The 25642-nt window shown below is 39.8% G+C and overlaps 1 protein-coding gene across 1 annotated transcript; it reads left to right on the forward strand.

Moving 5' to 3' along the window:
* The first annotated feature begins 13960 nt into the window (after nt 1-13960).
* Nucleotides 13961-22944, forward strand: LOC129107335 (single-minded homolog 1-like). The gene is made up of 11 exons (XM_054618795.1): nt 13961-14236; nt 15886-15968; nt 16390-16479; nt 16639-16747; nt 17137-17222; nt 17599-17798; nt 18033-18139; nt 18415-18562; nt 21082-21238; nt 21351-21735; nt 22202-22944. Exons 1-11 carry the CDS (start codon nt 14062-14064, stop codon nt 22942-22944), a joined length of 2283 nt encoding a protein of 760 aa, XP_054474770.1. The 5' UTR covers nt 13961-14061.
* The last annotated feature ends 2698 nt before the right edge of the window (nt 22945-25642 follow it).

The raw sequence follows: 25642 nt of genomic DNA on the forward strand, positions 1-25642 counted from the left end.
AACATAATAAAAAAAGTTTCATTACGGTGAGGATTTAGGTTTGATTGGTAAACTTAAGTTATGGTTAGTTGACAAATACAAAGGGATTTGCTTAAAGGTAACAATAAACTATTTCTTGAAATAATAACAAAACTCAGGAATCTTCCCGACATGAGTTGACATCAATTCAGAGTCGAAGGCCTGCAGTTGCATATTTTGCTCTGCTAAATGTTGAAGGTTAATTATAGAAAAATGGATTGAAATGGGTCATGGTTGGGATTCAAGGGGCCCCACACTGGACTTTTCCTTTAGGACCACGAATAACACCCCAGGATCACCCTTGTTGAGCAACATTGCAGGGCCAACACTGAGCATGCATAAGCAGTTTCAGTGTAAATGTTATCGTGTTGCATATTACATGTTTCTATTTATCCCACTGACAATCTACTCCTTCTACTATCTAAACTGACGAAAGACATTTATGTTTTGTATGACATTTTTCTTCCTGGCGTTACAAAAAACGTTCAGTTTGCACACTTTTGTCATGAATCAATTCAATTAATGGTGCTACCTTTAGCTGTCAGAAGGAAAGCGTCCGTTATTTAGCCGTACAAAGTACAGGCTTGACTAGAGGGCAGTCTTGGCTTTGTCAGACAAATTGTAAGCTGGACTGTGTGTGTTCCAGTGATTTATTCAGCTCCCCTGCTGAATGCCATGTAGTGGCTGGACACCCTGCTGGCCGCAATGACAGGCTCCATAGCAATCTGCCAGACGCACAGCAGGACAAGACAAGCTCCCAGCTTCTGTTCTGTGTCTGGAACTGCATATCCATCCTATTGCTTTCTCCCCAACATCATCTCTCTCTCGCTCTCTCTCTCGCTCTCTCTCTCTCTCTCCTCACTTTGATTCAGCATTTGCATCTTTTTTCCTCCTGTCTAAGTTGCTTTGTTTTGACTTTCTGAATAGAGATAAATTACCTTAGCAGCATGTTGGATATTTGCACCAAACCGGTGAATAATAACTCATTTTAGTTCTGCTTAATGGTGCTAACCATAGCCATTCAATATATCATCATTATCATCCATCTGTAAGTATAATTAGAGTAAGTACAACCTCTACTATGTATTTTACATTCTGCACCACCAAACTTGGAGGAAATCTGAGGTTTTAATGACACTTAATTTATCATAATTATATATTTTGACTTTAAGGTTTCATGCACAATTCATGTTGTGCTGGGCTATTATTTATTTTGCTCCGTAAAGCGTTGTGACAATAATGTCTTCTCTAAGGAGAGCAACATTTGGAGATAAAAAGCCCAACCCCCTGTAAAATTAATGGGAGTAGTATGAAGGCTAAACTGAAATATATAAAAAGACACACAACAAAACAGACACGCCAAAACACTTCCACAAGTTCCAATCAAAAAACACTCATTGACGCATTCTTCCTTATGACTGTATGAGTTATGCCATGGAAAACATTACGTCGACACTGTGCCTCTGCTCTGCGCACAACCCTTCCCCATTCTCTCCACTCGGCCAGCCATCACTCCCTAACGACAAATCAATCACTGCGACCATATGTGGTGATGTCATGTTCCTTGAGAGTGAAAGCTCGGGGCTTGTTGTGTCCATCTGTTTGGGTTTGTGGAACATTCCAGTGCTTTAACATTTGCATGGCTGTCAAACAGACAATAAAACCTAATCTCCCTTCACCGAGCTGAAAAAAATGAAGCCTGTGTGAAATAAAAGAGGAAGAAAAGGTCTCTATCTTCTCAAATGTAGGTAACTGAGGATTTGTCTTTATCTTGATTATATGTAGCTTTCAATAAACTTGATTATTTAAAAATGTAGTTCTTTATGTATGAACCACAAGATTAAAAGTGTATTATTGAATATGATCAAAATACTTAAACGGTCTTGAATGCATTGTTAAAAGCAACTGCAGGGACTTTTATTTTCTTTTAAACATCAGCACCTAAAATTAAAAACAGTAGATAGCACACGGACAACGGTAAATAAAAACAAACATATTTAATTACAAATGTAAAGTTAACGCTGATGTTATAACATCGTATCACAGCACATACTACTGTTTTTTAATAGTACACCGGCTGAACAGCATTAAAGTTACCTTTGAATGTATACCACATGGTGCACACACAGACACACATGTGTGTTATCCCCTGGGATGCATCATCACAGAAGTGGGACAGCCCCAAGCAACACAACTCCTATTACACCTCCTCTCCTGCTACACGTGCCATGGAGCAATTACCACCATTAAACTACTCGCCACCTGTTAACTGCCATGTAAATATTCATCTGCAGCAGGGAGAGCGATTCAGCCACTGGTCTGCATGGAAATGACTGGTCCATTAAACAGCCCAGTGGCAAGTCAATGCTGATGGACGACAAAAAAGAAATAAAGGTTAGCGAGCTCATAAAATGTAAATGCTACGTTACCACAGGAAAACAAAGCATGAAGGGTGGTGTTCCTCCAAACATTTGCATGAGATGTGTAAAAGAAGGGTTGATGCTGTTGCTACTGCTGTTGTTGGTTGGCTAGTGCCTATAAATAAATACTATGAGCCTATAAACACAGAATACTAGCTGACGATGAAGAATACAACTTTCCTCTTGGGGTAAAGTCTCACCTGTAAGCATTTACCAGTAGGCAAATTAAAATGTAAATGGGAGCCATATTTGCAGTATGCTTGAGTATACAGGCTGCTTGTTTAGTCCGTCTGGTGAGAGGTATGAAACACAGTGAAGGTCAATTTGTTTTTCAAACGATTAAGCATAAGAATTATGTTATTAATGGTGTTGTGCAAATATAGTTTAATTAACCAAGTAAATGCTACAAGTACTTTCACTACTTCTAAAGCTGTAGCCAGGGTTTAAGGAAAATGTAGGCTATTTATTTATTATTTAGATTTTTTTCCTGTTATATTGTCTGTTCATTTTATTCCCCAACATGAAGATCTAAATGCTGTTTCAAAGCTCTCTACATTTTGCCAATAATGAAATTCTGTGGGAAAAATGTTGACTTAAAGTAATCACATTTACATATTTACCGGAATAATCCAATTAATTTTGAACCATTTGTGCTGTTTTGTATGTAGAATGTAAACTGCCCTAGAAGACAAAAGAAAAATACAGCAATTTATTCAAGCATAATATCACTGTGATTTTTTCTAACCTTTTTTTTCAATTTATGAATTAAACATAATTGATTACAAATATATGCAGATAAAGGAAAACCGATTTTTTTGATGAGTCCACATACTTTAATTTAAATGCAGCAGTTTTATCTCAAAAAACTATTAACATTTAGTAAAATACAGAAGCTGTTGTTACATGTTTAGAGCACTTTAAGGTCCAAGCATTCCATGTTTTAGTTTAAAGAGTGTAGATATTAGAAAGAATACTAATTTTTTATTTGTTTTAATCTACATTGTGCTTTACTAATATTTGCAATTTAGATGTATTTCACAGCTTTTTTCTTTTATATTCATTATTTATTATAAAAACATTTTGGTCTCTCTCTTTTTCTTTTTTTCTAACAAAGTCAGACATTATTTGCCAGTCATCAGTTGACAACAGTTGTTGGACTGTGTAAACACTCGCACAATGATGGAAATAATTTCAGAACTTTATTGTTTTATCAAGTCGGGTTTTTTGTTTCTTCATAAATATATATAATTGTTGTCAGTAAACAGTGAGCAAGTTTCAACATTTTCTTTTTCTCTCTGACATCAACATCATCCAAACATTAACCAAGTGAAACAAATGAATACGTATATTTTCCCCCTGTTGCTATCCCTGTTGTCACAACACTGTGTTGTGAGGTCAAAATGCAGACAGTAATTTTGCTTTTTAATTGTTCCAATTGTACTAATTAATATAGGCATGTACAAATTCCAGTGAACACATATATCAGGGGCTACAAGATCCTGACAGATAATCTAACACTTTTCCCACATTATGTCATCCTATCTAATCAATGTAATGTTTAAACAAACAAAAAAAAAGACTTTAAGTATGTGATTGAATGTTTAAAATGATACCTTAAAGCAGTTCAAAGGCACTGCACTGCTTCACAAGTTCTAATCAAGAACCTGTGGCTTTACTTCACTTCAGGCTTTTGCTCTTTGACTACTACTGTCTAGACATTAGGACACCCAAAACCTGTGCATGTGGATCTAAAAATGTGGCGTGCCTCATGTGCACTGGCTCCAGTTCAGCACCCAGCGCAATTTGTTATGGGTCGAAAGTAAAGACCCATAACAGGGAGGTGTTTTTAACATGCGGTGTGTAAATCAATATAACATTAAAAGGAACTGCTTTTACGTCTCTCACAACTCTCCAGCTCATGTTTTATGGGCTTTGTGGTGTTTAGAGCTATATCTAACCTCTTAGGTAAAGCTGTAACCTGCACAGATGAAAAAGATTTTCCCAGGATTGATTTCACTTTGTGCAACTGGATATTATCAGCCAGAAGTGCCAATAAAGAGAAAAAGAAAACTCTGTGAGTTTGTGCCATTTACTTGTTTTGCCTCTTTTCCACTTTAACATGCTGGAAGTATGTTATCATTAGAAATGTCCCGCTCTGCGCTGATCCTGAGCTCTCGTCCCGGTAATCTTTTATCCTCAGTCTTTCAGGGATGAGACCACATCTGTCTCCGGTCACTATTTACACGCTCTTTCACCATAAAGTACTCCGAGTCACACATGCACAGCCGGACAAACACACGCACGTCCTCCTCCTATCTCATGCCTAATTCAAACCTGCCTTATGAGTCCCCTGACAGATCCAGACAGAGTCATCTCAACACATGCACACAGACATTCAATCACTAGAAAGCAGCACAGGCAACATATAAATCCATCTAGTAAAGCATCTTCCAGACCGTTCCCAATGCGAATGAGATGTCCCAAAGCCTTGTGCTGTTATCTAGCCGCTGCGAAGGCATGAATGTGATCTATGCCCCCCTAAATTCAGGGGGAGGTTTTATAAGCACATTGTAAATCCTGCGACTTGTAGTTTGCTTACAACTCTGCACTTTCTGTTTTGTTTTCCTGCATTGAATTGCTTTGTTAGCCAAGGAAACATAAAGTGTACGTTGTATGGAGGAATATGCATTCACCGCCAAATAGCATACTTAGCTAAATACAATACAAACCGTTAGAAATCTTAACAAGTGTTGTTTGAATCTGTCTGAATGGCAGTCAATAATAGATTTCCCTCTCTCCTTCCCTCTTTCTTACTGTCAATATAGAATATGTAGTTCACCATCAAGTCTGACCAGTCTTGGCAGGTCTGATGTCCGTGTCTGCTCTCCACAATAGCTGGTTAGCCATGTCTGACATCTGTGGCTCCCCACTGTCAGGGTGAATGCCAGACGGAATAATGCACCAGGGCGCCACTGTCACTCTGCTCTGCCTCTTCTGGTCTCTGGATCTGTTTCGTGCTACAAACATTTCATGGAAACACCTTGAACTGTACTCTGGGATGCATTATGCACACTTCTGGCTGTTGTTGTGAGTGGCTATAATTAATATTTTTCATATTTACAGTGGATCACATGACTTCACTTCTTCCCAACTCTGCAGTTGCACATAGCTCCATGGAGCGATTTAGCGTCTTTAAGTCATTGCTTAATTTTTTTTTTATGGCCTCAATACTTAAGTGTTTTGGGCTACTCCCACTGCCTTCATCAGCTTTGTTTTTGGGCGCAGCAGGCAGCTAACTTCAGTGAAACACTGACTCTATGCTATCTGTCCTGTAGCAAATAGCTACAACATAGTCGAGCATTTATTGGGGGAAAAGAGCAAAATTTAAAGGCTTAAATGAGAGTTAATATTGGACTTTTATTAATTAGGTGGACTGGAATGCGCCTCCAAGACTGCTGAAGTTATTGGATGTGAAGCACACAGCTAACAGTATCTCCATATCAACCTAAAGGGTGATAATAGGTCAGAGTTGTGTTTACAGATTGTTTCCACTGCCACGATGTGGCAAAAAAATATTGTTACAGTAAAGAAATTTGCAACTTTAAGAAATATAAGTGGGTTTTATTGTCTGTGTCTTGTTTGTTGAAGCAGTAGCATGAAGGGGCTTACTACAGTAATCATAAAAGTAAAACAATGTAGCTGAACTTTAAGACAGAACATTTAAATCCAAAACGTATCTCTACCTTTAAAATCAGACAACCCATAACTTAATCAAGTAAATAAGGTCTGTAAATCCTTAGCCCCACCGCCTGCTCAGAGTAAACAAAACACCATTTTGAACTAAAAGAGTCTGTTTGCTGCCATTAATCCTTTAGACAGAATTTACATAAGACCAGGGGTGTGAGTTTCTTAAACACGCTGATGCCATGTTGGTGCGTCTGTCATTGTGGAAGAATAATCTCTGTCTTTCCCTCCACCGCAGGCTGTTGACCCCCGACTGACCCCCTGGCCCAGCGGCTGGGGTGTTAATGTTCACCCTCACCAGGGTCGCACCCAGCATGTTTATTTTATGACATAGGAGAAGGGACCTCAGAAGGGAGTGTGGCCTCAACACATTGACCCCCAAACCCATTAGAAGGGAGGTTACTGAGCTGTAAAAAAAAAAAACACCTTTTCTTATGCCCGAGTCATGTAGTTACACTGGTCTGTGCTGGTGTTCTCGTGTGGCTACTGTCCATCACAGTAGCGCAGAAAATAAATGCTGCCATGTCTGCCATGATGAAAAAAACTAACTCAGTTTTACAAAGCAAGGTAGTGATTACTGGACTACAATTAAATACTAAAGAAAAATCCATATAATAGCCTTTGTGATACATTTTACCACACATTTCACATATATTTTGCCATTACAGTGCATCAGAATTATAGTCTGTGTTTACCTTCACATTGTAGACCCATTTCAGTTCATTTTATTTCAATACAATTCAAATCTGTATTGCTCCTTAAAGGAAATTTGGTTTGCAAGCAGAGTTAAAAAAAAACACAGCAAACCACCACATTTTATACTATGCAAACTATGCACCAAAGACAGTAGAGGCCGTTGAGGTATGCACTCGTGCTGTTTTGCATTTGTCGTCATGCTGTGAGAAGAAATCAAAACAAAAGAACGCTGACAAATTTCATAGTTGATCAAACTGACATTTGCTCAAAGCCTGCTGTTGCAAACTTCTTTTACACAAGCACCAACACCCTCAGAGTTTTCCTTTTGGGCAAAATGTTTGCATAAATGCACATTTGCATTTGTTTGAACGTGAATGTAAGGGTGCGTGTGTGTGTGTGAGAGAGAGTATGTGCGTGTGTGTGTGTTTGTGTGTGTGTGTGTGTGTGTGTGTGTGTGTGTGTGTGTGTGTGTGTGTGTGTGTGTGTGTGGGGGGGGCAGCATTGTGCGAGAATCACTCGGGAGAGAATCCATCGGCCGCATTTCCAATTCCGCTCAATTTCAGCAAGAATCTCAGTAATCCCGCTGAAGAGCCGCAGTTCTCCCACAGTGACATCCCATAATGGCACTAACACCAGAGTGGTGGGCACCCAGTTACGACTCCCAGGCTCCATTCGGTGCACGTACCCAATCCCCCAACCTGTCTGTATGCAAACAGAGCCCCCTCAGAGGAGAACACTGATCTGGCAGCCTTTCACTGAGCCCTGTGTAGACATATTTAATGCCTCAATAACCACTGCTTAAGACAGAGTGATGAACGCGAGAGGCTTTCATTACCACAAGAACTTTATCCGTGTGTGTGTGAGAAGGAGACTACAGTATGTACCGAAATAAATGCTCCATCGTCATTTACCATCGAGAATGTCAATCTGCTGTTGTTTATGTGGCACCGCCTCTGTCGCACCAGGAGTTTGCTGATTTTCTCTCATGAATTAACACAGTTCACCTATTAGAGACACCACTAATCTGTCTTTCAGCACTACAGATACATTTTTTGCTTATTAATTTACAAGTTGTTGATAGCAGCAATGGAACCCAAGGTGACTGAGGTCAAATTCAAGCAGGTAAAACAAATAAATAGAGGCAGTTACAAAATTAAAGAAGAAAATACCATTGGATTTAGATAAAAATAATGGTATTACATTGAGGGAACGTTTTTAGCCTTGATTCCATGTTTTTCCCCTTGTTCCCATGTACATATCAGGGTCTAGGATGTGCAGAGGCAGCTGGAGAGCTGGCTAAATACAGTCAGAACTGTGTCACAGCATCAGCGCTACAGCTTATTGGTTCCTTACGTATGTACACACTCTGAGACGGAGCAGGAACACAGGTACAGTACATGCACACAAACATATTGATTGATATGCATGTGAAGCAAAATGGGAATCCATATGTCTTATTGGGAAAAAAAGGGAACGTTGTGCTGTGACTTATATTCATGTATTGAAGAAAACTCATTCTCATGCACCATTAGCTTCATTTATGGGCTGTTTCTGTTTTTCTTCCACTTTGGCAATGACGACAAGAACACCCAAGAGGAAAGTCTCTCTTTCCCCAGACACTCATCACCCAGAGAGAGAGAGAGAGAGAGAGAGAGAGAGAGAGAGAGAGAGAGAGAGAGAGAGCTCATGGAAGGATCAATTTGTCTGCACAGGAAACTGTGTAATGTTAATCACAACTTTAATTTGGGCTGAATTAGCATTTTGATGAACTTGCGGGGCTGACTCGTGTACTCCAAGCACCTTCAATCGCAGCGCACAGAGGAAATGGCAGCGTGGTTAATTAACGCTTGCACACAGCAGATGGGCTCGGTGAAGGGCCCGACAGAAAGAGACACAGTGCGAGCATTGATGGGAAGAGTCACTGTTAATGGGAGAAAAAGAACACAATATAGAATTTCCAAACCATCACTCTCCAAATAAAGTGGCTGGTTCAAAAACCAACAGCTAAAGGAAGGCGGGGAGTACAAAAATAATATTCCTGTCTTTTAAGGGGAAACACAACACAAAGAGTCAGTAATAGCTTACAGAAAACACAACTGGCAAATCTTGGTCAAACATGCAGCCTGTTTACATATGCCCGACCGTTTCAATCTCGGAGCACAGAGTGTAACCCAACATGGTGCCTCGGTCTCATTGCTTTTTCACTCGTTCTGTGTTTTTCATCTCTCTTTCCTCTTTTTAACATCTTGTTGCCATTTCCTCAATATATCTCCTGAAATTTCCATACAGTTTAATGTCTCTCTTCCTCCACATATAGACAGTATATTTCTCTCCTACTAGTCGTATTTCCAGTGTCTGTGGTTAAACATCTAATCAGGTTATTTGAAGCTGTACTTGCGGTTTATTAGTTCATCACTATGAAGTTAGGGTGAGTGTATAAGAAAGGGAGATATGAGAGGGAGTGGATAAGAGGTTATTATTGCAGAGGTGGATTTCCATGGCAGCTCGGCCAACCTTACAATTTAAACTACTTTACATGGGAGACACTGGGAAGTACGGTCACGTGTGGTCAGCTCAATGCCACGATTTTAGCTTGTCAACAGGATTACGGAGAAACTGCTAAACCAATTTAATTTCCGCCTCCAAGGAGGTTATGCTTTCAGTTTGGTTTGTTTGTCTGTTTGTCAACAGGAATACTGAAAATCTACTAAACCGATTTTCATGAAACTTTGGGGTAGGGTGAAACATTATTAATGACACATTATTATTTTCACAATATACATCTTAGATTATTGTTTGTCTTGAAGGTTTGATTTAGTGCACTGCTTCTTGGATGCTCATTTTCAAATGTAAGCTCTCAAATCAATTCTCACAGAGCACTTCCAATGAAAATGTACCTATCGAGGTCTTGTAGGCGAGGCCTATCATCCTGAGTGACTAGTAAAGCATTTTTCTGGAAGATATTTGGGTGATTAGTTTTTGAAGGCTTAAACTGAGAACTCCACCAATTTTGAACATCTAAATTTGCTTACAAGTCTTGGGGAGGGCGTCTGCCTGCAGTATGTGTCAAAAGTTAAACACAGCCTTTTTGTGGGAGTTGCCAATGGGGATGTTGAATTCAATGTAATCCCAAACATCTTAAGCTCCTCATCTCTGCTTGAGGCTACCAACTCAAGGGAAAATTAGCAACTACCAGCATTACGCACCAGAATTGAGTTGCATTGTGGGTAATGTAGGTGCCAGGTTTTGACAAGGAAGAAAAAAATGTGTGGAAGTAAAAAGACACATTTCTGCATCCGCTGCCTTGATTTATCCTTTGAAACTGTACACAGAACCAAAGCACACAAAGTCAAAATCCACCTAGTCTCAACCTAGTTTCATGTCTCGGTGATGTTATGTGATGTCCTCAGGTTTCTGCTTTTGTTTTATTTTAGCTTACCAAAGCAAATTCATATCAACTACATTGCAAAGGCAGATATTGAAGGAAGATAATCTAGCACTGAATCTTCATTCTATAAGCTTGATTGGAAGCCACTAGAAGTAATGGAGAAAATATGCTTTTTTTAAGTTCTTTTAAGTTCCTTGCTCAATGGCACAATCCCTAGCCCAAATCATCAAACAGAAACTCATCCTGAGAGCTCATTAGAAGAAATGATGCACCATGTCTCTCATTGAGTACTGACCTCCATCCTCTCACCTCCTTCCTGCACCTTTTCCTCAAATCCTCTCCCTAAATAACCTTCACTAACCTGCCCCCTCCCATCATTTATTTTTCATGCTGGGGAGAATTTCAGCCCCGGCTTCCCACTGAGAAGCGTGATATGTAAAAAGACAATAAAAATGGAAAAAAGGGAAGGGAGGGGTTGGAAGGACCAGGAGCTCTGAGTCACTAGCTCACCTCAGAGAACTTTCCTGACATGCTGGCATTCACTGCAGAGGAGGCACTTATCTGTAAGTTGCTGAATCTCCCTTTAAATAATACCGTTTTAATTTTAAAAATGTTTTGTTTGCAAACACGCTAAAAAAAAAAAAAGAGCTTAAAACACTGTGACAAGAGAGTTGATTGTTTCTGGGGAAGCGTGGAATTGGAATCATTTGCACGGAGAAGGATCTGTGAAGTGAACAAACCGCGGTGACCTCTGACATGTGGGTGGCTCGGGTAAAACACGGGAAGGAAATGAGATCCAGTGATGAGGAATTAGTCACATGGAGAAAGAGAGAGATGTCGAGTAGATCCGAGCCTGTGATTACTTCAAAGACTTGATAGGTATACCTCTCTAGAAACACCAGATGAGAAGGATGCAGTAACATAGTGTTTGCTTTAAAGGGAGAACCTGAGAACCAGTCAGCATCTGGCCTTGTCCTCTAATTGCCAATTTGTTGTTTTTATCTGTCAGAAATGAGAAAATAATAGAAAGGTATAGCCTAGCAGGGCTAATTTTGAGTCCAGCAGAGGCCTTTTAGATAGATAGCCACACAGTGTCTCTCTCTCTCTCTCTCTCTCTCTCTCTCTCTCTAACACACACACACACAAAAGGAAGGAGACAGCAGGAGTGTCTCCAATTATGGCTGGATGCAGCATCAATTTAAGGGCTAATTATGTGCGTAATGAGCTCACCGCCATGCGTCCGCGCCCCCGTCACCGAGCCCGCTGCTCCCCCCCCTCCATCTGAGCTCTCTGTACCTAATTAAAAAACTACATGCGCCGAGGCTCTCTCATCGGATTCCCACCATGGAAATTAATCCTCAGATAAAAGTGTTTGACGGACACCAAACTATTGGCCGAGCCTCAGCCAGGTGGAGGCCCAAACTGCTTTGCATTTGGCTTTTTTTTAAAAACAGGAAAATCCCATCTCAGAAATAGCCCATCGGGTTGGCTTGATGAGAGGGTACATTTGATGAAAGGGAAAATTTAAAAAAAAATCATCGAGTCGAGTCGAGTCGTCTCCATGCGCAAAAAAACAAAACATTAAAACTAAAGATATTCTTAAAAATTCTAATTGAAAGTTTAAGAATAAGTATATATACAATAAACGTACTTAGCAGCATGTAGACCCTCTTCCTGCTGTAATAGCCTGTTCGTGTTTGAGAATAACCAATGATAGATACATTAAATACAGAGAAAGCAAGTGAATGTTTAGTGTTGCGTCTAAAACAGATGAACAGGTCATGCTTATGTCGGTTTTGCGCAATTCTGTAAAATGATAGAGACCTTATTTAGAATCAGAGGGAGGATTTAAGGCCTATTCGTTAGAAAACAGCCTCAACACGAGTAGGCCTACTTCAACCAATTTTTTGATGACATTCTTTCAATTATTTATTCTCCTGTTGTGTTTGTATTTTTATTACCAGAAATGACCACAGCACCTGTTATCCGTATCTCACCAAACATTTGAGGAAATGCAGTTTGGCCAGCAAATAAAGAAACAATATTTCGTTCTGTTTGCAAATTATGACACTTTCCATTTAGGTGTCCTGTTAGATGTCATGTAAACAGAAAAAGTCTTGAAATGTGAGGGAACTAATCGAATTTGATTGATAGTTGCCTGATTTAATTGTGGAAATAAATGCATGTTTTCTTTTTCTCTGGAATAAAAAAAAAAAAAAAGATTTCTGTTTTACTCTGGATATTTAAAATAACCTTAAAACAATCACCAGCTGATGGTCTTTTTTTTGAGCCCATCACCTTTAAAACATTCCCTTGCAGTGCATTTTACGGGGATTTATCTATTTATTTCAGCTTGATCCGTGATCTCCACGCTAATGACAAAAACACAGCAAGATCACATCTAAGCTCACTTCGGGCACGGCCAAGTGTCGCGTGGACCTCGCTGTACCGAGCTGACGCCCACGAGGAGAGTCCAATCACCAAATGACTTTCAGCACTCCCGTCCAATCAGAGCGAGGTGGGCGGGTCCGGAGCGGCTCAGAGAGGGACGTCGAGATGGTTGAGAAGAGGAGCCTTGTTGGGCACGAATGCCACTCGTTGCTTGTCCTTATAATTTGGAGAGGTGTATGCAGCGCACGGCCCGTTCGCCTTTCCAGGTGGAAATCCAGGAGGAGCTGAGACCAAACTTAACTGGGAGGACTGGTGAACTCGGTTCAGGACAGGTGAAATTCCCAGCTGGCTGCTTGCAAGGCCAAAGGATCGATTGACGTGTAGGAAAAGACACTGTATCTCAGCGCGGGTAGGAATGCTGCAAATGTATCTGTGTTAACAAATCTGTCACAATACTGGGTGTTAAAACGTGTTATTTTCTTAAAACAAGGGGGCATTATGTCAGTTGTTTTCTCACTACTCCAGTGATCAGTAGTAAAATGCCTGGTTTTCGTCATTATGAAGAAACAAAAAAAAATGCAGAATTATTTCACCTCAATGGCAGAAGTTTTACTGATTTTTGCGTTCAATAATAAAGGCTGGTTGGTGGCTAAAATGGCATGAAATGGTGATGTTTGCAGTGTGCACTTCACCAACAGGGTGAGCTTGTTTTGTAAAAGTCAAAAGTTGTTAGTACATGTCTTCATAAAATTAAATTACGCTATTGTACGCAGGGGATTGTAAATTATTATTAAATTGTGGTTGTTTTTTTTTATATTGTTGCTGCTTTTCGTAAATATGCTGCTGTTAAAAGCCGAGCATGTCCAGGTTATACCCTCTTCAATAAATGGGACATTTGTTTTTATAGAAGATTGAAGTGTAACAAATTAGAGATTTGTTTTTTTTTTTATAGAAGATTGAAGTGTAAATGTATTTTAGTAGTGTTGATTCTCCAGAGTGAGCTTCATCTCATCTGCAGGCCTGCACGAGACTTACATTAAAATAACACGAGAGAAAGTGACATCAAGGTCGGTCTTCTTAAAAATGGTCCTATGCAGATCAACAATGATAATGTTTTTGTTTTTGTCCTCCTCTGTTTTGCAGGTCATGGATAAGTTCCCGCAGCACCGTGGAGGTTTGACTACAACCAGTTGAATGATCACTGACCGCCATCAGGAGTACCTACCTAACAGGGATACTCTCACTTTTCTTTTGGGATTTGACTGTTTACATTAAAACTTTTTTTTTTTTTAGTTGATAAAAATCTGCAATGAAAAGGATTCTAAGAGGAGAGGAATCAGTGAAACTGCAGATTTGAATGACAACCGTCTCATACAAGGAAGGATACAGTGAAAAAACGCCGAAATGAAGGAGAAATCCAAAACGGCCGCAAGGACTAGACGGGAAAAGGAGAACAGTGAATTTTACGAACTGGCCAAAATGTTGCCTTTACCGTCGGCCATCACCTCCCAGCTGGACAAAGCCTCCATAATAAGACTGACAACAAGTTACCTGAAGATGAGAATTGTTTTCCCTCAGGGTGAGCAAACCACAGCTAACACACAGGACATGATGAGGGTCTACGAGGGATGAGAATGGCCTGATTATATATCATTTCACTGTATAATAGTCATATAAAATAATATTCCACGAATCAATATTATTCCGGTATTCCAAATTCAGTAATCCCACGATTGTTTTACTTCACAAATAAAATGTTATAGTTAGCAATAATATCTGAAATATCAACGAAATATCAACACTACTGCAGTGATTTTTATGGAAGATTTAAAACTATAATAAAATGACATTTAAACGTATACTGATAATATAGCCGCGCTCACATACCCACTTTAAGCCATAAAGAAAGATTATAGGAACAGTCAGTTTTTTTGTTTTTTTTGTTTTTATCTGCAGGGAGTCTTTACAAATGGATCATGATCGAGTTTAATTCAGTGTCTAAATGAGACGATCTGCCTCCATCTTTTATCCAGGTCTCTGCAGGCTTCTGGCTGCGTGACTGAGAACGAGACGTTGTAATTATTAAAAACAAGGCTTCTAATCACCTAAAGCCATGTAAGAGGCTGGAGGCACACACACAACCTCACACAGCCTCTCCTGCAGAAGAAAAATCATACTTATGATGAAATCTAATAAGAGCTTCCCGCTTTTGCTGCCATTAGAGAGATATTTATGATATTTGCTGGCATTACATGTAACATAAAATATTTTTTTAGGGAAAAGTAATCTGGATTATTTAAATTATTATGTATCCATCCGCCAAAAACACTATTTTTTGTTGTTGAATGTCCTTTTTCTACGTCCTCTCATTTGGTGGGGAAAATAAATCTGTCGTATTTTTAATATTATGTATCCATCCGCCAAAAAAAACACCTTTTTCGTTAAAGGTGCTGTTTTACACCCTCTCATCTGGTGGGGTTGATATTAAACTGGACATCTGTTTTCATTTCCATTTAAAGCAGCGCCTAATTTGTTTTCTAATACCTGAGCTCACGAAATAATTTATGAAACAGAATGAATTTCAATGAGCAGCGCTAGATATATTTTCTTTGTTCGATTTACAGTGGAAAAAATACAGGCCTTTACACTAAGGGATTTTTTTTTTTTTTACTCAAAATCCGAAAGATTGACACATCTGTGGTTAAACGTAGGGATGTATTACACATCTGCATATTCTACTTATTTATAATAATGATACAATTATATTTCCTGGACTTTCAGGATGAATTCAAATATAATCCAGGTATTTATTTAATTTATGTTATCCCTCCAGATAGAAAGTCTATATTACAGCTGTGTCATAAGAGGCACATCTCCTGTAAACATCAACAGATTATCGAGGTTCTAGTCTGCAGCCTGAACAACATGAAGGGACACTGTGAACGCTTTAACACTAAATAGGCCTTTTTAACAGGGATGCCTCTGGCTTGATGGTGAGTGTGTGTGTGTGTGTGTGTGTGTGTGTGTGTGTGTGTGTGTGTGTGTGTGTGTGTGTGTGTGTGTTTTAGAAGCATAGCTATAACTATAATAATTACACTAATAATACTAGTTATAATAAATAAATATGGTGTTGCTATTTTCCTTATCGATATAAAAACACGTCACCTGTCCATGTCATTATAATGTCACACAGCAGCCAAACAGCGTTACTTATTTCACTGTCTCCAGGTTTGGGTGAGGCTTGGGGTCATGCAAGCCGAACAAGATCTTTGGACAATATTGGACGAGAGCTGGGAGCTCATTTACTGCAGGTATGATTCATTATTGTTGTTATTATTATTATTATTATTATTATTATTATTGCTGTTGTTGTTGTTTTTATTGTTATTATTATTATCATTATTATTGCTGTTGTTGTTTTTATTGTTATTGTTATTATTATTATTATTATTATTGCTGTTGTTGTTGTTTTTATTGTTATTATTATTATCATTATTATTGCTGTTGTTGTTTTTATTGTTATTGTTATTATTATTATCATTATTATTGCTGTTGTTGTTGTTTTTATTGTTATTATCATTAGTATTGCTGTTGTTGTTTTTATTGTTATTGTTATTATCATTAGTATTGCTGTTGTTGTTGTTGTTGTTATTATTATTAAAACAACCGTTATTACTATTCATTATTCAAGTCAGGAATTCATGTTGAGAGGTAACTGTCGTTTGTTTGCAGACGTTGGACGGATTCATATTCGTTGTGGCTCCGGATGGGAAAATAATGTACATTTCAGAGACAGCGTCGGTCCATTTAGGACTCTCTCAGGTCCGTTTGTACGATCAGATTTATTTATGTTTTATGCATTTATGCTATTCTCATACACGTTAAAGCTAAGTTAATGTAACAAACATCGTGTTGAAACTGCTTTTGCAAATGAAGTCCTCATTGTCTTTGCCTGTTAATTACATGAGTTATTCTCAACAGGTAGAGTTGACTGGGAACAGTATTTATGAATATGTCCATCCTGCCGACCACGACGAGATGACAGCTGTGCTGACGCCACATCAGCCCTATCACTCACATTTCCCTCAAGGTAAATTACATTTCCTCACATGTTCCTCCCTACAAATATCCGTCGTCTGTTGGGAATTAAATGACAAAGCACTGTGGGACGAGCACGACGCATACAGATGCAAAGGATCACGTATGCAAATAGAATTAGAAATCTCATTTTGTATTCTTGCAGGATGCATTTTGATACAGTAAAAATGCTTTAGATTTTATTCATTTATTATGTAACGTAAATGATGCCATTGTATATTGTTATTAAAATGTACGAGTGGGCTTTGGAGCTTGTGTTTTTAAATACGCAGATGCATAGCGACAGTCTATAGTCAGTTTTTCTTTTGCATATAGCTCATATGAGAGTTTTCGAGTAGGCTTCATAATCACTCAGTTAAAAAAAAGTGTTTATTTTTTCAGAATATGAAGCGGAGCGATCTTTCTTTTTGCGGATGAAATGTGTGCTGGCAAAACGAAACGCAGGCCTCACCAGTGGAGGATACAAGGTAGTGAAAATGAAGCTTTGTCCCTGGCCTGTGGTTTTTTAATTGACTGTTTATATACTAGAAACATTCTTAATTTCGGTAGAATAATTAGTTAATTAATTTATTAAAAAAACAAAAACGGATACCAATATTACAATTGATGGCCTTGTCCTTCATAGAATATTTTCCTAACTTTTACCACATACATTTTAATATCCTTTTGTATTTCTACAATGTTGTATTTAAGTTGTAATTTTATACATATTCACTATGCATGTATTAATCATATTTTATGATATATATTACCCAAACGTCTTTATAAAAGGAACATTTCAGGGTTTTCCTTATCTACATCTGTATTTTTAGCTTCTCTCTCTCTGTCTGTCTGCTGCACTAGGTGATCCACTGCAGTGGCTACCTGAAGATCCGTCAGTACAGTTTGGACATGTCGCCTTTTGAGGGCTGCTACCAGAACGTGGGTTTGGTGGCAGTGGGTCACTCCCTGCCGCCCAGTGCTGTGACCGAGATCAAACTTCACAGCAACATGTTTATGTTCAGGGCCAGTTTGGACATGAAGCTCATCTTCCTGGACTCCAGGTACGCAACTAGTTTGCTGTGCATGACATTAGTTCTTTCTCTTGAGTTGCTTTCTGTCTCATCTAAGGTTCTTTATTGAGTTTGTATGCATACTGTTAATCCTACAGAGCGTTAAACTAGTGCAAAAAAAACCTACTAAAAATGTTGCCTGTAAAATGTAAACAAAAAAGAGAAATCTGAAGAATCCCTGATGACTCTGCATATATTTAAAACAACTGGTTAATTCCTCTCCAGGGTGGCAGAGCTGACAGGTTATGAGCCCCAGGACCTGATAGAGAAAACCCTGTACCATCACGTCCACGGCTGTGACATCTTCCACCTCCGCTGTGCACACCACCTCTGTGAGTTACAAACCTGCACCATCATTCTTTTACAACAGGCTGGCCGACCTTTTATCACATTAACTGCTCTGACAACCTGTCGGAGCCGCCACATGCAGGCAATCAGACACACACACACACACACACACACACACACACACACACACACACACACACACACACACACACACACACACACACACACACACACACACACACACACACACACACACACACACACACACACACTGTAAAATACGTTAATCTCTGTCTTCTGTCTCTTTCATCTCCTTCAGTGCTGGTAAAAGGACAAGTCACCACTAAGTATTATCGTTTCCTGGCCAAGCACGGTGGCTGGGTCTGGGTCCAGAGTTACGCAACAATCGTCCACAACAGCCGGTCCTCAAGACCTCACTGTATAGTCAGCGTCAACTATGTACTCACGTAAGTCTCACTTAATAATTCTCATCTAAATAGCTGAGAGGAAACCTAAGAAGTGGAAAACTTGATTTAAGAATATATTCGTAATACTTTCTTGAGACGTTTGTTCAGGGAAATGGTATCATTCATGCATATCAACTGGTTGGTATCTTTCATCTGTAAGTATGAATCAAGCATTTCAGAGATTTGGGTTGTAGGATTTATTGCATTTTGGACTGAAATCACAGCTACCTTAGCATAAAACAAGGTATTAGGGGCTACGCTGGGAAAAAAAGCAGCTGCATTTTTAATGGTGTTTGCAGAGGGAGGAGCATTGATTATTTAACTAGATTAAGTAAAATATCATACACTCTTATGATCCGTGCTTGTAGCTCACTCTGTGATACGATGGCTCTTTGTCTCTTTGAGAAATCCTTCTCTTTATCCCTCTGTAGCCTCTCTGTACAAATCCACCAAATACTGTGGCTGCAGGGCGTCAGGCAGTTGTGTGTTATGAGAGCACAAAGCACACTAAGGCCCTTTGAGACAGCAAGACAAACATCAGGGTTCAACCCCATCAAAAAACCTCTACTGTCACCATCGATCGGCAGTCTAAGGAAAGCAAAATCGATCAAACGGTGAACTAGGAATCAATAGCTATCTCATAGCTGTAGCGCATGTTGGATTTTCCTTGTTAAGTTTGGTTGATCCACATGTGCTTTTCTGTGTGCGTGTGTGTGCGTCCTTCTGTGTGTACACAGGGTGTGTGTGTGTGTGTGTGTGTGTGTGTGTGTGTGTGTGTGTGTGTGTGTGTGACTCTGAACGTGCGTGCATGCATGTAGCTGCAGTCTACCCATTGATTTTTTTCCAATGCAGCAAGGAAAAAAACAAAGTAACTACATTAAATTGCCAGTGAATTTCCAATTGCATAATTAGCCCTAACACAGAAGTTCCCAAAAGCTCACGTGCAGCAGGAGCACAAAAATACACCTACATTTAAAAACAAACAGCAATTCAATCACCTTGCCCTGACAGCATTTTACCCCAACAAGAATCCATTAATAAATCATGTTTGGAGGCTGGCTGGTGGCGTATTTCAGACATGAGGTGCTCTGACATTGACCCTGAGGTGGAATTCGGCTAACACAGCTGAGTTTGCACAAAGGCCCAACATTATTGGCTCAGACATAAGTCATCCAGGGCACAGATAGGATGCAGAACCAGCCACCGCAACTATACCTGCAAGAGCAAATAACTCTAACACTGTGTAGTGGCTATCCAAACACAGCCTTTCCCCTAAGGTGCTGTACATAAAGAATGGGTCATATTTAGAGTCATATTAAAGAGGCTGGCTGTACAGGGTCAGGGATGGGCCACAGGGTTTAAAATGCCAGGCAGCTGCTATTACATACTGTTGATGCGATAAGTTAAGAATAGGCTCATGTTTGCTGAACACTTGACACAGGAGCCTTTTCACTCCCTGGACAGCGACACTTGAGTTCAGCCACAGGACAGTGGGTTAAAATGTCAAACATGGTGCACAAGCTGCATGCGCATATACAAGTAAAAAAGCCACCTGCATTACACTAATGTTTTTTCTTATTGGTAAGATGCGTGCAAAAGAGGTTGAGTGCAGAGATACTGTACGTCAACATGCATGTGTCTTTGTTTGCTCACGCACTCGCATTGTTTTCAAGCTGGATTCTGGCAATGGTTGTACGGCAGAAAGGAATGATTAACTTTCTTCATGGTGTCTGTTATTTATCTCAGAAGTGGGAGGCCTTACTCTGGAATTTATCTTAAATGTTTTCACTTCTCATAGTCGCCACATCACTCAGGCTATAAAAAGTGTGTTTGTAAAATAAGTCTGTGCAGTGAAGTTATCTATGTTCAATATTGACCATGCCGTCTGCTGCAGACTAATTACTGATTATGTCACGAGACTGTATGAGGAAGAAATAAGGTGCACAGATTCTTTGTGGAAAATGTTAGCCTCAAGGTTTGAGAAGCTCTGAATTGAGTGGGAAAACCTGGAGGGAAAGGTGAACAAGTTACACTATGCCTTCCATCAGCAATGGTCAAAGTGTCCTTGATTAAGGTACACAAACATCAAGATTAGGATGAACCATCCGCAGTGCTTTCATTAACATTTATGTGGGATTGCCCTTAGTGCTGGAAATGTTAACCTACTGATGGTATAATTTTTAGCAGTGTCACAATCTTAGTTTGGCTAGTTAGCATGCAAACCTTTGCGAATCAGCACTAAAACACAAGTACAGTTTAGGCTGATGGGAATGTCATTAGTTGTGAAGGATGTCATTAATACAAGTTTTATACAAATTAAAATTTTGAGCTGCTAGAGGCGCTAAATGAAAAGTCCGGCCATCATCAAAGTTATCGATATGTATCCTGAGTAAGTCAAGAACTTGTTTGTACCAACTTTCATGGCAATCCATCCAAAAGTCTTTGAGATATTTCAGTCTTCAAATATGGGTTCAACGCTTTATTTTTATTGCTAACATATATTTTGTTTGTGCCAAAAGGGATACTGAGTATAAGGGAATGCAGCTGTCTTTGGACCAAATGAGCCCCACCAAGCCAGCCTTCCCCTACGCTGACAGTCACGTCGAAGAAAGGAAGAGCACCAAGTCGCGTCTGACCCAAGCGAAGACCAAAGCCAGAGTGTCACCCTACCCCCAGGTAAAAAAAAAACATGCAACTTAATCTATAAAAGGAGACTCAGTGCAGGCGGAATTGATAGAAACAGGATCGCAAATTCTCAAAACTGGGATTTTCTTGTTTCTGTCAGCAGTTTTCAGCTTTCAATCCAGAGCGTTCAGAGTCAGACCAAGACAGCCAGTGGGGGGGGAGCCCGCTGACGGACTCTGCATCTCCTCAGCTGCTGGATCCCGGTGAGGCTGCGGAGGCATCTTGTGCCTACAGACTGTATCCAGACTCGGGCTCCCTGTGTTACAGCCTGGGTCTATCAGAAGAGGATCTCGCCCATGCCCAAACACATCCTCACACCACCACCTGTGACCGCGTGCGATGCCAGAGCGGTCGCTACTTCCTTGGAACCCCCCAGTCTGGAAGAGAGGTGTGGTGGGACGCCACGCGCTCAGTGCTCTCGCTGCCAAAGTCGTCCGTGGAGAACAGCGAGGGCTACGAAATCACATCCTACCATGGAGCCATTCACGGTGAGATGTTAGGGTTGAGACCAGAACCATCTGTCTCTGGAAATAGCATTGGCCTAACTTCTCATGGTAGCTGTTTTCCTAGATGTTATTATGGGACATGCTAAGTTGTTTACGCCGTCTCTTGCCAGTGTGCCGATTGCTACCATCTGTTCAAAAATTGCCTGCAATTGAAAGCCAAGTTGTTTCACATTTCACATCCGCAAACAGGGAAACAACTCCCCACTGTGCGTCTGCCAAGCCATTAAGTCTAACAGACCATGGCTCTATACGCGTTTAAAGCAAAACTTAGGGCAACTTATGGTTTTAACAATCTGCACATGAAATATATAATAATAAGTATAAGATGCAAATCATGTTGTGAGTAGATTTGACAAACTTTGTAAATTCAGAATCAAATGACTTATTAACACAATGTAATTCATTGATTGCACTGTTTTGAAATGTGGCCATTGAACTCTCCTTACAGGACGGGGCCACTGGGATGAAGACAGTGTAGTGAGTTCACCCGATGGAGGCGGGTCCACCAGTGATTCTGGTGAGCGTTACCATGGTGACCACTTCCGGGCCACCCCTCGAGAGCCCAGCAAGATGGAGACGCTGATCCGAGCCACGCAGCAGATGATCAAAGAGGAAGAGAGCCGTCTGCAGCAGCACAAGGCGCCGCTGGACGTCTCAGGCCTCGCCAAAGCTCACAGCCCGTGCTTCACCGCCTCACTACCGCACCACTCCCAGCTCACCATGACCAGCGTGGTGTGCCGTGGCCCCGGAGCTCCCAGCATCGACCTCACCTCTGAACGCCTCCATCACCAGGACAGCGTGAAATTGCTCGGTCCGCATGACAATGACGAAAACACGACCAGTCCGGCGTCTCTGTCTCGTCTCAGCAGCCCCAGCTCTGACGGGATCCCCAGGGCGGCCCTCTCCCTCACCAAAGACTACATGCAGACAGACCTGTCCCCCCATCCTCCACAGCCGCAGGGGAGCCCGATGCTCTATCCGGCCCAGGACAGGCAGCCACTGGACAGGCAAGCTGCCTATGCTTTGACCGGATACTCCCTGGAGCACCTGTATGACCCAGAAAACCTGCGGAGTTACTCGGGCCTTGCCTGTGGAGGAGTCCAGTACGATGTGGCGTCCCATGTGAGGATGCAGGCCGAGCAGATGCAGGGACACAAGGCCACCTCAGTTATCATAACCAACGGGAGCTGACCATATCTGGTGCAGATAGGTCCTGTTCTCTAGATGAGGAGGTTACAGTGGTGGTGCTTTATGCACATGCAAACACTGATCAGGAGCTTGATACAAATGGCTGGACAGTTAAAAAAAATAAAAATGAATAAAAGGTACCTGCACTGGGTTTATGCGCCCTTGGTGGCTGATTCAGCACCATTTGTGTTTGTCTGCCTTTGTATCATATCATTCTCTTTTCTTTATCATCAGAGGATGATATGATCTGTTCAAGAACTGGTGTTTGTATGCCACCTCACATGACGGAGGTTTGCTCCATTACATAGGAATATAGTGTTATTTTAAGGTGAACTTTATTCCCCTCCCTGCAAAGGCGACCTACGGTTTGAGTCTGGTTAAACATCAAGCCAGTGTTTCTGTTCCAAATGCCTCATGCACCATTGGTCATGCAAGTTAATCTGTCTTGGACATTATTTCCAAAGGCAGTCAGAAAATGTGTTGTTCCATTGCCCCTTTGCCTGAAAACTCCCATTGGTCAGAGCACAATGTTTTACCCAAGAGGTGCAACATGTGAAAGGCGAGAGGTTCACTATTGTAAGATGTCAATGTTTCCTGGTATTTATTTGTCAGTGGGCTTTTTTCTGTATGTGTCATTTTTTTTCTGTCCAAGTAGAATTGTTATTGGTCGCATAAAATTTGTTTTGGTGTTTAGATTACACCAATATAAGGTAAAAATTTGAAGTGAAAAAAACAGAAAGAAAAACTTGCTTCTGATATGTAAAAGTGTAAAATATGCAGGTAAACAGCTGTTTTAATGTATATGTGAAATGCCCTGGGTTAGAGCACAAAGAGAGAGTGTAAAACAGAAAAAGACATTTGTATGTATTGACTACAGTTGGGGCTGAAACAATATTGTTTACATATCAGAGTATAATTTTTTCTGCTTTTAACTCGCTTAACTGCCAAAATGTTACCATATGTAGAGTATGCTTTTAAATCCTTAAATCCTACTCTACATGCAATTGTTTTCAAGAAAATCATGTTTGTTTTTTCCCGTCATGACAGCCTAAAGGGTTTAAATAATTATAGAATTGTGTTGAATGTTTTTAGTTTCTTATTTAATTTATGATGTAAATATCCCACAATGAACTTTTGAACAAAAAGTGACAAGATTATTTATTAATTGGTTTTAAAAAGTCTTAAATCTGAATACAGTTGGAAACAAATAACTTTTGTCTCTTTTGATTTTTGTCGCACAACAGTCATATTGAATGAATAGACTCACAAAATGCGGCTGCCACGAAAACTGCATAATCATAGACACATTGTAGATATATGTTGCTGTTGTTCATCCGTTGTGAACCATCGGGACAGCTTTATTCCACGCATTTTTAAATGTATAGATGTAGATATAAATATAGATTGACATAGACTTAAAGATACTAAGTTAATTAGTTTCTATTTCCGTGTAAAGAAAAACATTTTTTCCATCCAAAGACATTTAGGTATTTATAAAAAAGTATATCATGATATATAGCTATTGATAAAACTTCAATTTAATTATATATATATATATATATATATATATAATTATATATATATATATATATATATATATATATATATATATATATATATATATATATATATATATATATATATATATATATATATATATATATATATATATATATATACAGTAGATCTTTGAAGTTTATGTGTTTGTTGTGAGTTTCACATTAATTATGATAACAATTCCTATGAGAAAAATTAAACTAACAATGCAAAGATGCAAATCTGGGTCAAAAGTAGTTTCGCTTCATTTATAGTGTTTGAAAAAAATAAAAAATAAATCCTAAAACAGCAGGGCACTGTAGTTTTTAATCAGACTGTGTCAAAAAGGAGTGAGTACATTGTTTCCTGGGCACTATTTTCAGTTGCAGATTTTTACAAGCTTGGTTCTCAGGTATTTACAGCAGGACAAGGGTGTGTTTTGGAATTGATTCAAACTACTGAATGGAAAGTAATGAAGGAGCATGTCACCCATTGCATTGGGGTTGCTTTTTGATGGGTTTTTAATAGTTTTTGGACAACAATGGAGCTCTCTGCCAGGAAATAATAAGCTACATTAGGGTTTGGATACACAGATAATACTTACAATAAGTAGGACTACATTTGTTGGTTTTGGTATTTCCATGGGATTTGTTGTAAATAATAAAAAATATAGAATATCCAAAAAGTCATTCTTTGATTTTTTTAGATGTACCCGACAACAGCAATTAAAGGAGGGCATTATTACAAACATCTCGTCCAAACCCCTTATTCAAGTCATTACAACAGCAAACTGCTAGTGTGACCACCGAGCTGTCACATTTTAAATGGACTTGCAGCAGCACGTTCCTGCTGTTCGAGGCAGTTGAACTTGCACGTTTAGCCGCTCTGACCTCTGCTCAGAGGCAATTTCTCTGCCATGTATTTTAATATATGTAAGTTATTCACATGTAGCTGGAGAGCTGGCCTGCCTCGCTGTCTAAGCTGTGAGGGACCTGGACACAGTCTGGGCCAGGATGCAGAGCTCCCATCAGTCACTGCTGACATGACCATGTGATGGTCTGCCAGATATCAGTACAGCTGTCATTCCAGGAGGTAAAACTACTGCACCACTCCTCAACGAGGTTTTGGAAGGGTGCGTGTGTGTGTGTGTGTGTGTGTGTGTGTG

The sequence above is a fragment of the Anoplopoma fimbria genome, chromosome 18 (assembly GCF_027596085.1).
Source record: "Anoplopoma fimbria isolate UVic2021 breed Golden Eagle Sablefish chromosome 18, Afim_UVic_2022, whole genome shotgun sequence".
Classification (NCBI taxonomy): Eukaryota; Metazoa; Chordata; class Actinopteri; order Perciformes; family Anoplopomatidae; genus Anoplopoma; species Anoplopoma fimbria.

Coding starts and splice junctions, on each gene's coding strand:
- LOC129107335 (XM_054618795.1), top strand. CDS start 14,062: ATGAAGGAGAAATCCAAAACGGCCGCAAGGACTAGACGGGAAAAGGAG. Junction 17,799..18,032: donor CTCATCTTCCTGGACTCCAG/GTACGCAACTAG, acceptor ATTCCTCTCCAG/GGTGGCAGAGCTGACAGGTT. Junction 18,140..18,414: donor CCGCTGTGCACACCACCTCT/GTGAGTTACAAA, acceptor CATCTCCTTCAG/TGCTGGTAAAAGGACAAGTC.